This window comes from Guillardia theta, assembly GCF_000315625.1.
Source record: "Guillardia theta CCMP2712 unplaced genomic scaffold GUITHscaffold_74, whole genome shotgun sequence".
Lineage (NCBI taxonomy): Eukaryota > Cryptophyceae > Pyrenomonadales > Geminigeraceae > Guillardia > Guillardia theta.
Genome location: NW_005434600.1, coordinates 84343 through 96642, shown reverse-complemented (window position 1 = coordinate 96642; position 12300 = coordinate 84343). Strand labels below are relative to the sequence as shown.

The 12300-nt window shown below is 50.3% G+C and overlaps 2 protein-coding genes across 2 annotated transcripts; one reads left to right on the top strand and one right to left on the bottom strand.

Annotated features, from left to right (window-relative positions):
* Positions 1–1046: 1046 nt before the first annotated feature.
* On the bottom strand, positions 1047–5976 carry GUITHDRAFT_114285 (hypothetical protein; the record flags this gene model as incomplete). The annotated part of the gene is made up of 18 exons (XM_005826480.1): positions 1047–1068; positions 1266–1309; positions 1360–1401; positions 1451–1522; positions 1768–1955; positions 2013–3203; positions 3367–4083; positions 4134–4402; positions 4452–4519; positions 4563–4724; positions 4918–4965; positions 5013–5065; positions 5115–5161; positions 5230–5327; positions 5371–5424; positions 5473–5525; positions 5603–5649; positions 5693–5976. The coding sequence occupies 18 exons, from the start codon at positions 5974–5976 to the stop codon at positions 1047–1049; spliced, it is 3459 nt and encodes a 1152-aa protein (XP_005826537.1).
* Positions 5977–7586: 1610 nt separating this feature from the next.
* On the top strand, positions 7587–11246 carry GUITHDRAFT_158393 (hypothetical protein; the record flags this gene model as incomplete). The annotated part of the gene is made up of 12 exons (XM_005826479.1): positions 7587–7589; positions 8214–8265; positions 8321–8521; positions 8575–8669; positions 8984–9053; positions 9107–9151; positions 9211–9290; positions 9504–9566; positions 10203–10286; positions 10773–10879; positions 11052–11138; positions 11186–11246. 12 exons carry the CDS (start codon positions 7587–7589, stop codon positions 11244–11246), a joined length of 948 nt encoding a protein of 315 aa, XP_005826536.1.
* Positions 11247–12300: the final 1054 nt, after the last annotated feature.

Below are 12300 nucleotides of genomic sequence, written 5' to 3'. Positions count from 1 at the left end.
CAAAGAAAAGGAGTAGAGGAAGGGGAAAGAGGAGCAGGGATAGGAAGAGGAGGACATAGAGATGGAGGGGGGGCTCAACATATAGGGAGAAGGGGAGGAGAAAAAGAGGAGAAGAGAAGAAGAAGAGAAGAAGAAGAGAAGAAGAGGAGGAGAGAAGAGGAGGAGAGGAAAACCTGTGAGGGAGGAAGCGCTACAGACGGTACAGAGGATGTAGCATGATCGCCGTGTGACTTCCAGGCCTCCTGCAGGAGGATGAGAAGAGAAAATATGTGAGGCAAATTCATGAGAGCAATCACTACATCCAAAGCTTGATACCTCCTCATAGCTTTCCTCTCTTCAGCTCCTCTCCATTCTCTTCCCCTTCCCTGTCTTCCCCAACCCTTCCCTTCCATTCCCCTTTCGTTTCGTTTCTTTCCCTTCCTTCCACTCCATTCCCTACTCTGCTCTGCTCTTCCCCTACACCTCAGCCACCTGCTCCTTCACCCTATTTCTTCCTCTTGTCCATCCTTCCCACCCCGCTCGCATTCCCTCCCCTCTTCTCCATCGCTCTCCCACTCTCCTGCTTCTTCGTTCCTATCCTTGTATTGTCTTACCTCCCTGATCTGCTTTGCAGCAAACGTTTTCATATCCTGAATGACGGAAAATTCCAAAGCAGGTACACCAAGAGCCTGATTTTATGTAAGCAAGCTGGTGAGAGCTTTGAAGACAAATGAATGGCAGGCACAGGAACAAGGGGGAGGAAGGAGGGGGAAGAGGGAGGAGGGAGAGAGGTTGGGAAGGAGGGAAGGAGGGAGGAGGGAAGAACCAATGGATCTTGGATCTTGATCAGGAGAGGAGGGAGGGTGTGAGGACGGGGAGGCAGGTTCGAAGCAGAAGGAGGAAGTGAAAAAGACAAGAAGAAAGGGAGAGATGACTGCTGAGTTTCATCGCTTACAAGAGCCGATGATCTCATCTTGGAGCTTTCGGAAAGGAAAATGACTGGCGATGCTCTTGCTGCCTGCTCTGTAGAGAAGTAGAACTTGCTGAGAGCTTGTCTGTCCGTGCGATCAGGTCAGTCCTTGTCGTATACTTGCCACACACAAATCAAGAAATTCCACATCAGAGAACGCCCATATCATACTCTTACACGATTCATACCATATCTCCTCTCCTCTCCTCTCCTCTCCTCTCCTCTCCTCTCCTCTCCTCTCCTCTCCTCTCCTCTCCTCTCCTCTCCTTTCCTCTCCTCTCCTCTCCTCTCCTCCTCTCCTCTCCTCTCATCATACCTGCAAGATGTGTTCATAGTGTCCAAAGATTCCAAAATCGTGGCCTTCAAACGTAAGGTCAACACATGAAGTTTATGCACGATTCGCTCCTCACAATGGAGGGAGAAGACTTCCAGTGCGACACGTTCGACATCTCCTGCAGCAGTGTAAGGAGTTCAGGAGCACAACCCGAAAATTCTCTCCACCTCAAACTGCTTTTGGGTTGAATGAAAGTTGCTGTCAGTCTCTAGCAAGAGAATCTTGCTTGCATCGTGAGCCTGGAGAGATGTCAGGAACCAAGATGAGGCAGAAATCATGACACGGCATGTTATGTCATGATCCATCTTGTGTGGTGAGAATGAGATGATGAGATCATATGATGAGATGAGATCAGATGAGATCAGATGTCATTTCATGTAGCATGGCAAATATGTGAACATAACATGACACGATATTACGTTCACACAACAGCACAGGTGATGACTTGAATGATCTTTCGAATGAACTCAATCAATCTTTTCACCTTGTTCAAACAAGTTCCAAGAAGGTGCAAGATGGCAACTCGGTCCGATTGTGTCGTGGAGTGACTCTCCACCAAGTGCCACAGGGATCGGTAGACCGATCCGATCATCACAATCATCACCGGCGGCACGTGATCCTGCCCTCCTTGCAAGAAGTGGATGTTGAGGTCAGGTGGCTTGCCGTACTCGCCTGCACGACCCGCTCGTCACTTAGACAGACTGCGCAAGTGATGTCACTCGGGCTCACCTTGCATCATACGCAAGAAGGAAGTCGTGTCTGGCACGATGAGAAGGGGAACATCAGCCGGGGTTCTTGTCTTGTGCAGCCTCTTCAAGCAAAGCTCGAAGAAGAAAGTATCGAGAAGGTCTATAGACATGAACTGCCGAGGTTTGGCGTGGTAACCCCAGTCAATGTCTGCCATGTCTGCCGGGTTGTCATCACCAACCCACAAGTAAATGGAGATTTCACCGTCTCGCTTCTCGTTCTGAGGGTCGAGGGTCGCAGAGCTGACCATGCGCATGTCTATCTTGTTGTATCCGATCTGCATCTTTGCGTTGAGGGCAGAGGGAGGAGCGCCCTTGGACTGCGAGGAGAACTTTGCGTTGTATCTGCACAGCTTCTCTGCGAGAACGTTGGCCCCCGACGAAGAGATGCAGTTGTAGGAGAGCCTCAGCGTGATGGAGGGAGCAGGGACTTGAGAGGTCTTCGACTTGTCCGCAAGGAACTGCTTGATCGCGTCGGACCCAGTACGCAGGTTGGAGTCCATGAGCTGCGAGATGTGGAGGCATCCGACGTCGGAGACGAAGTTGAAGGCGAAGTCAAGGGATCGCAGCCAGACGTTGGGCCTCGGGCGCTTGAGGATCTCGCCGAGCCCTTGGCAGACAGTCATCACGGCGAGATCTCCGAGGTTGTTCTCTTCAAACGAAACGTCCACAAAGATGATGAAGTCCTTGGATGGGTCCAACTGCATGATTCTTCTCTCCATCATGGAGACAAAGATCGGCCAGATCTCCACGACGTCAGAGTCGTTGAGGGGCCAGGCAAGGTTGCAGCTGACGAGCTTGTACTTGTTCAGCTCAACACGACACTCGAACATCCTGCCTTCGTGGTTCCAGCGCATGCAGGCGTCTGGCAACTTCTTCAGATCTTCAGAGCGAGCCATCTTTCTTTGTTGCTCGACTGTCACACCAGCATTGTTTGGCTCCCACGACAACGAGCTCTGCTCCACCTGCCCTCTTGCGGCAAGGTTGTCCTCTACTTCAGAAAGTGACATTGCAGAAGAGGGAAAGGCTGGAAGAGAAGAGTGGAGAGAGCCGTTGAGGTTGTTGGGGAAAGCATGAGAGAAGGAAACATTAGAACTTTCGTGCCCGTTGCCCTGATGGCTCGACATTTCCTGCATGATTTGCTGCAGATTTCGGTTGAGAGAGTCCTGTGGGCCTGCCAACGCGTAAGTGCCGCGTCAGAAACAGCTGCCGAGCAAAACAACAAGCAAAGAGAGAAACGAGGCAAACATACAAACAGAGGCTAGTATCAAGAAATGTAGAGAAGATTGAGGTTGCCAGGTATGCAAGAAATACACAGAGAGAATGGACATTCTCACCTTGCGTGAACGCGTGAGGTTTGACAAGCTCGTTGAAGGTGGATGGTTGCGACTTCCACGAAAGATCCATGAGCTGGGAAGATAAGGAGGACATAGAGGGGTCCTTCAACTGCTCATCCTCATACGTCCTTGCGTGGTCAGGCTGCAGAGGCTCGAGGTCTACATACTTTGTATCCGAGAGAGAGGGAGATAGCCATTCTTTGCCGACAGGCACGAGTTCTTTTCCGAGGGCTAGAGAGCTCTTGCTGTCATGATTGAAGCTTGGAAGGGACGAGAAATCGTTGCTGCCCTCGAAGTCGTTGAGGTTGGGTGGGAGAAGATGGTTGTTGTATGGTCGGTTAGTCGAAGCAAGCTCGCTGAAGGAAGACGGCGCGGGCTGACTTGAAATCGAGTCCTTGATCGGATACAGAAAGTTCTGCTGCTCCGGCGAAGGTTGTGGTTGCACATGCAACGGTTGAAGGCTATGGGTCGTATCATCTGGTTGCACGCGTAACGGTTGAATAGCGTGGGCCGCATGGTCAGGAGGCTGGGAGTTCTGCTTCGACATGAATGGCTTGTACAGAGTTGACTGATTCGGAGGAATGCTGCTTGACTGAGGATGCTGGGGAAAATCCCTACTGTCACCCGGCGCTTGAGGATGGGGACGGAGTGGAAGGGGAGGACTGGGCAAGATCGAGGACTGACTTGAGCCGCCATCTCCATTGACTTCTTTGGCAACTTGAACAAGGATTGTCAGTCAGACACCAGAGCTCAAGACGTGCGTCTACCATCTTGCAAGTTGGGCCATCGGTGGTTGTTGACGGGGTTAGAGAGGATCTGAGTTTTTGTTCCATTCGACAAACCATCGTTGGGAGGAGGCTTCAGGTGGTTCGGCGCATCTTTCTCCGCCTGCTGCTCTCGAGCATGACCACGGTTCTGCTGGGGCTGATCAGGACGAAGGAATCGGAGTGTTTCTGCTGAAGCAAACACCTGTTCCATGGCAGCAGAATCCTTAACACTCTTCGAGCTTTCTTTGGTTCGTGAATCAATCAGTGCACTGCGCAACCATGTCAATCGTAGGCCATGACAAGCAATCAAACGCTCACTGTGAAGGGGAAGAAACTTGCGGTGGAGCGTTGACGTTGGCAGGAGATGAAGCTACATTGTAGTCAGCCTACACCAAACAAGCAAGAGCAGGCAGAGATGACGCAAGCTACCAGCTGCTCGAGCACCAGGGAGTGCAGGAAATTCATCGGCTTGAAACGTCTGCAATCAGTCCAATAAGAACGAGAGCTGAAGCTAGATTGACGGGGTACTTTAACATTGGTGTCGTTGTAGTTCTCCCTTGCAGGAACACCGTAGCCTTTCTGAGAGGACAGCTGAAAAGCAACGTCAACAAGGATGCGATACACAACAAAACAAGACGCACTTGAGAAGGAGGGGAGCTTTGGCTCGCGGGCCTTCTATTCAAAAGTGAAACGTTTGACCGCGCTCGTTCAACTTTGGCCTGGAAAGAAAAGGAAAGGGCATTAGGAACGATTATCAGGAACCAACTACCAATGATGAATGTACCCGATCTTGATTGTCGAACAAGTGCAAGTGCAAGGCAGGAATGTTCGCCTTGAGATAGAGTCACGAAAAATCCACCCATCTCAGCCGGTCCTTACTTGGCAGCATTGGCTCACGCCACAGTTTCCGTCATGAACCGCTCGTTGTAGCCCTGAAAACCTCCATTTCACATGCAACGCACAAGAAAAACCTTGGCACACCTCGAGTCCGATCTCCTCGATTCTCAGCTCTGCAGTATCGTGGCATTCTACAGCACATATACGATCAGTGGTTCATGTGGAAAAGAGTTCAAGTTCGAGAGCAAACATGGGCTACCTTGATCCTATCTTTGAAATATCAATCGCATTGTGCTCCAACCTCAACCACAGGGGAACCAGCCCACCGTAGAGACTTCTCGGATAACCAGTCGCAGCCTTCATCACAAATTAAAACAAACATGGCTGTGGAACTGAGTACCTCGAAAAGAGAAAATGCCCCGGCAGCAGTGATGTTGTTGTGAGACAAGTGAACCTGGGCAAGTATGAGATGCAGGTCAATGAGCATGTTCCATCAACTCACCTCCGCAACCCAAAACCTTTCTTGTCCAGGGAGGGTGGACTTCGCTACCAACTCTGCAACACTTCATGTTGGAGTCAGTACATTCCTATAAGTTTAGCAAGGATCATCAACCTCTTGGCACCCTCGTCACCGAGCTCATTTTTCCAGAAGAATATCGCTCTGACTGCGGCAAGGTTGCTGCACCTGTGTCACGCGGCTGAAGCCCACTGAAAGTACATACCTCTGCCGCAGCTTGATGAGCATGCCGCAGATTGCAGCAGCACCCTTATCTCGGCACTCGTTGCATTCTCCATGAAACTCAACGTGAGCAATCTTGTTGCTCCGTGCCAACGCCACGCAAAAATCCTTCACGGCTGTAAAGATGTGGGGGGCAAGCGCAACAAAATCCTCGTCCTTCAAGGGAGCATCGCGCTTTCTTCCATCGAGGGAGATAATAAGATTTTCCCCCCGATCGTCTTTCTTGCGGACTGACTCTTTAGCTATCTGTTGCAATCGTGCTGACATTCTTGACTCGTCTTTTCTGGAACGTTTGTTCACTCCCTGCTAATCAGCGCAACTCCTTCAATGGCGAATGGATCCCATGAAGTGCGTCGAATCTCTCAGGGAGCCGAAACTATGAAGAGAGAGACAGAAGATGAGTCCCGCCTGTACAAGAGAGATCAGATCCTTCGCCAACTCCTCTGGGAACTCATCTTATCCGGTTACTCTCAATTATGAAAGGGCAAATGCAACGCCACACGACTGAAGAATCATGCATGTGTATGCGTACTCCGGCATAGAAACAAAGACAACGGCAATCAATTCACGATCCTGCTCAAACAAGCAAAACACCAAATGGAACAAAGCTGCATTCCTCGGAAAATGAAGAATGGTCGCAACAAGAAGAATCTAGTGTCAGGGAATGGGAAACCTTCTTCATGGAGCAACCTCGGAGTGTATTGAGTCACTGAGCCCTCTACTATGCACCAACTTGCATCTCGCGAGTTTTATACAGCCGTCAACATCGTTTTGATCTCCCATTCGCTCTTTGGCCCCACCAAACTTGATTTTCTCATTTCAACTCCCTTCAATCGCGCACACTCGCTTCTCCCTCCTGCCATAGATCCACCATTCCTGTATATCTCTAATCCTTCATCTCTCTCCTCTGCCGCGTTTCGTCCTCTTCCCTCCTCTTGCTTCACGCAACTCCCTCCTCCTCCTCCTCCTCCTCCCTAATCTTCTCGCCCCCCTCCCACGCCATGAAGGCAGGGAGATCTTTCAGGGGTGGTCATTCAGGGGGGTGATAGCTGATTAGTGGGTAGGGGTCATATTAAATCGTTCAAGTACGGGTATCTTTATCATAAAAGTTTGGGGTGATAACCCAACTACCCGGGTCATGATCAAGTGCTGGACTGGGGTGATTTGATAGGGAGCCAGGGGGTGGTTGTAACAAGTGGAGAAGGTGCTGCAATATGAGGGGTACGAACTAGCGTCGAGACCATGGGGTACCTTGAAACAATGGAAGTAAAAGAGGGGGTCATATTCTAGTATTTAGTAGGGGTATATTTCACATTTCAGGGGGTAGTCGACTACAGGTGGTGATGCACACACCTGTAGTAGAAAAGGACATTACAGGGGGTGGGTGATGCGATTTCGAGCCATAGAATGGATTTCGTACTAATTTTTCAATATGTCCTGGAATCAGTAGGGAATGTTGACTAGTCTCCTCACCAAAAATGAGAAATGCTTTCCAGATATGTATTTTGTGGAGAAGTATTGGAATCTTGCTCAATAATTTTATGAGTTATTGTGAAATTAGGATTCATCATCAAGAAACTCTTGACTATGGCCTCGCAATTCAATTCATCTACAACTGATATAAATTCTGAAATATATGGTACTGTCAATGCAACTAAAAAACACTTTTTGCAGAATATTCATATGGAACAATTTATGACTTGAAATTTCTGCTTCAACATTTCAAATTATTGACAGCCCCACTCATACATTCGTCAAGAGTCACTCAGTCGGCCTGGGCGCCGGCCAGGGCGCCGGCCGGCCCGGGAGGACTATGAGGTATATGATCCTACTTCGTTCCGGCAATGCGGCTGCTCGTTTTGGCTGCGCTGACCACAATGGTAAGGGGAAGCAAGAAGGGCAGCAGCACGAGGAGGAGGAGGAGGACAAGCAGGACGAGCAGGAGCAGGAGAAGGAGAAGGAGAAGGAGCAGGAGCAGGAGCAGGAGCAGGAGCAGGAGCAGGAGGAACACGTGGACTTGGGGTTCAATGACTAGAGCGATGGTGGTGACGAGTGGAGCGCAAGTGCAGAGGAAAGGCAAATCAGAATGTACATAGTGAAAGTTTTGTTGATAGCAATGGTCTACCAAGCCTGGAGTAATGGAGCGGGTCTTGTTTGTTATCATAACCTGGGATGTACAACAGGTTGGGGGGAGCTTGCAGAAGAATGGTGGACTGCGATCAGGCTCGCTGCCGCAGGCATTTGTCACCCTTTGCCCTCCTCTCAGAGCAAGGAGAGCCCTTCCTGTGGCTCTGAAGCCAGGGTTGCCCTTGTGCACAAGGGGAGGGGATAATGCCAGGTGCAAGCTGAGGATGGCTGACCAGAATGGAGATCTCACGGAGGAGGAGCGGGAGTTCATGGCAGGGGTCATGAAGATACTAGAAGAGGACGATGACGAGGACGAGGACGAGGACACTCTGCGGAGGTCGGCTCCATGGGACAACCTCCCCCAGAGAGGAAGCGAGGGGTCGACAGGGCACGGATACACGGCAGTCCTGATTGTGCCGACAGGAGTAGGTCAGTCGTCACTAGGTGAGCTGTGCCGGGCTGACGAGTTCATGCTTGTATGCAGGCGCATCGATCGGTGGGTATGCGGGAGACGCGCTTCCTGTTGCGAAGACTATGGCATCTGTCGTAGACACCTTGATTACCCATCCTAACGTCATGAACGGAGCCTCGCTGTACTGGCCGCTGAGCAACATGCTCTACACTGAAGGTTACCTGTTGGACAACTTTGCGAGAGGGAAGATCGGTCTGCTTCCTGTGACAACAGGTTCGGACTTGTGCTTGCTCGTCCTGTGTTGGTGAGCTGAGGAGATGGAGCAGGAGGTCACAGGATCGGCCTTCTGCTTGACAAGGAAATGACCAAGGAAATGATTGAAAGGCACCTGCAGGCTGCTGATGCGGCGAGAGCTACCCTGGTGAGGATGGAGGGGAGATGGAAGCTAGATGTGTTGCAGAAGGCAGGAGGAAGTGGACGCAAGAGGAAGAGGGAGGACAAGGACAAGGACAAGGACAAGGACAAGGACAAGGACAAGGACAAGGACAAGGACAAGGACAAGGAGGGAGGAAGAGGACAAGGACAAGGACAAGGAGGGAGGAGGAGGAGGAGGAGGAGGAGAAGGAAAGCTTAGAGAGGAGGAGGAGGAGGAAAGCTTAGAGAGGAGAAGGAGGGAATCGAGGGGGGAGGGGGCGGTTAGCAGAGAACTTTGTCTCATCTTGACTTGCAATGAAGGGGATCAACGTGTGCAATTACCTTGTAACCGACGAAGAGGTTGGCGTTACAGTCGCAATGACCTCGACTGGTTGGTTTTGTGCTTGCATGTAGTTGATTGTGTTGCGATGAAGTTTGTGGCAGGCGCGTCGAGAGGAGACTTGAACAATCTCGGGACGCTTATAAGAGGCGAGAGCTGAGAAACAATTTTGATGTTGGACTCTATCTGATGGGGGCTCTTGTTACAGGTGCCGAACGGCTCGTGAAAGAGTGCAAATGCACAGCAATCGCTGTAGTTTGTAAATTTCCCGAAGATGAAAGTGATCAGGTGCTGTTGGGAGGGGATGGAATACTTTGCATCTTGACAACTTGTGTTTGCTACAGGAGATCACTCAGACGACGTCATACCGTCAGGTTGTACGTTTGTTTGATACTCCCATGTGTACGACGACGGTGGCTGAATGAAGCGAGTCAACTGCGATGTTGCTGCCTGCCATGCGTGAGATGTTGTGATGAAGAAATGCTGACAGTATGAAACAAGGGGGATGGAGTTGACCCTGTTGGTGGGATGGAAGCGATTATCAGCCACGCTATTACATCAAAGGTTGCTTCCATTTTCTGATGGAGATGAATGTGTCATGTGTTGCTCTTAGCACTACTCCTTTGGATTACTTTGAATTGTTGTTTACCCTCTCTCCTCCTCCCTCTTTCATTTTTCTCCTCCCTGAAACTCCTCCTTCTATCTCCTCTTCTTCGTTCCCAACCTCCTCCATCCATTTGTTTCCTTGCCATCGCCCTCAACTGCCGTTGACCTCGACCATTTCCTAGCCTGTTGTCAAGAACGGTTCTCATCATTGATGTTCATCTCTCAGCTTGGAGTTCCCTGTGCTCATGCTCCTGCAAACGAGATTGAAGTCGAGATCGGATATTCCGTATCCCCCAAGGTGATGATTGAAAAGATAGTTGGACAGGATTGCTCGACTTTTTCGCAAAGACCTTCCCTCTCAATCTCTTAGGGGCACATTGTTAATCTGGTGTATGCTGCCATTTTCGAGCCAAAAGTCTTGCAGATGCGCTGTTTTTCCATGTCGACATGACAAGTTCTTTGTTGGGAAGATTGAAATGCATTTCCCCCCATCGTTCATTTTTGACGGCTGTTGCGTGTATGAGATTGTGGTTGCTTGCGAGAGGAAAATTTGTTCAAATGGGCATCCACGTTTGTGACTTTCTTGGTTGAAAGGTTGCAGCAGAAGAAATCGGTTTCACTTTTCTTCCGTGTGTCCTTGCATACCTTCATCGTGCCCCAGTCGTTGTCCCCCCTGAGGTAAGGAGAGGATTAAAATCTAGAGCCTGCACGAGATAGGGGGAGGAGGGAGAAAGGAGAGCAGAGGGAGGAGAGGGAAGGGAGAGGGAGAGGGAGAGGAGAGAAGGGGGAGGAGAGGGACGGGAGGGAAAGACAGTTTAGAGGACAAACATAAAGCAGAGAAGAATGAGAAACGAAAGGATAGGAGGAAAGGAGCTAGCGACGTATACGAGTGAGACGTGTGTTGATTAGAAAGGAAACGCATCTCACGGTATCACGCAAGATCAAAAGATGTTCACTACCAAAAAGATTGAAGAGCCCTGCCATACCAAACAATCTCGACATCCATGTATCTTCGTAGACCACGAAGAATTCAATGCGATTCGTCACATTAACACAACCATCACTTCAGCAAAACTCTCACACCAACACAGAGATACCACAACTCCACCAATGCAATGAAAGCGATTTTTGCTCTGCCCTCTTTGATTGATGTTCTCGTTACAGGACCCCCGCGCCAATCGAGCAATTTGGGCAAGAGACGTAGACGCTGTGATTATACCTGCCAATGCTGCCGGAGGCCTTGGGACGATCTCCCTGGGACTGCAAACAAAGTCAATAAGTTTTCCTTCCCCTCCCTCCCTCCCTCCCGCTATTTGTGCATCCCGCCATCCTGCCATCTCGCCCTCCCTTCCTCCCTCCTTGCTTCTTGCTCCTCCACTGCCCTCTTGTGCCTCAAACGGAAAGGTTCACCAGCGCTCTGACACACGTTTGCTTCCTCCACAGTGCGCTTGTCATCGCTGTTGAAGACAACAAGACCAAGATGCAAGCCGAGCCTGAGGACCTTGCTTTGGACTGTGTGCGAGTGAGCAGGTAAAAGGAAGTTTTGCGCTCCCAGCGTGCTCAAGTCATGGCATCAGCTACCTTGAAGCCATCGGAATGCTCGCCGCTCATCGCGCAGGTAGGGACTTGAGGGGTTGAACAAGTTCAAACCCGTGTGGGAAGAATAGGGAGCAGCAGCAGCAGCAGCAGCAGCAGTAGCAGGCAGCAGAATGCAAGACGAAAGAGCAGAAGCAGAAGGTAGCAGAGGAAGAAGAGATGGTGGCAGTGAAAGATGAGGCGGGGAAAGAAGCGAGGAAGTACCAGCACCAGCACCAGCACCAGCACCAGCACCAGCACCAGCACCAGCAACAGTACCAGCACCAGCACCAGCACCAGCACCAAGCTGTTTCCAAGTACTAACACACGTACACTAGGCGTCAACCCGGTGTCGCTGACTTCCAACGTTCCTTCTATCGCCAAGCTTGAATGAAACCTGCTTGCACGAGAATATCAGAGAGAATGGCGAGATCTCAATGGGTATTTCTCGACTTGGATACGTGCAACGAGGCGAGAGGAGAGGAGAAGAGAAGAGAAGAGACGAGACGAGGCGAGACGAGAAGAGAAGAGAAGACAGGAGGGGGTGACGAGATGGGATGCAATTCGATGACAACGAGAAAATGCACTCCTCGGAGTCTAGAAGAAACAAGACGGGGAGGAGGGGAAACTTGGCCAGGCGACGATGTAGTGAGAGGAGAGGAGAAGTTATGCGAGAGAGAAAAGGAGACGAAGAAACGATCAGAGGAGAGGAGAGGAGAGCAGAGCAGAGCAGAGGAGAGGAGAGGAGAGGAGAGGAGAGGAGACTGGAGAATAGGGGGATTGCTCATAAACGCGATATTTATACAAACAGTTCTCGTGATGATTATGAAAACAATGATTAACATCCCAACAAGGAACGGCTATTCTACAACAAGAAGCAATTATTTTACACTCTACACGCTTTGTGGCGAGGTTGAAAACATTTCTACAATCACAACCTGAATGACAACTTCTCTCTATGCCGACTCACGAAGTTCCCACCTTGGTCGATAGAAGGGGAAGAAATGGTTTCCCCGACCAGCATCACTATCCCATATCCTCTCCCCTGGATGAAATACCCTGACCTGTCGATTGCATGCTTGGCTGCGTCTGACTCCATTTCTGCTGACGAGTCAGC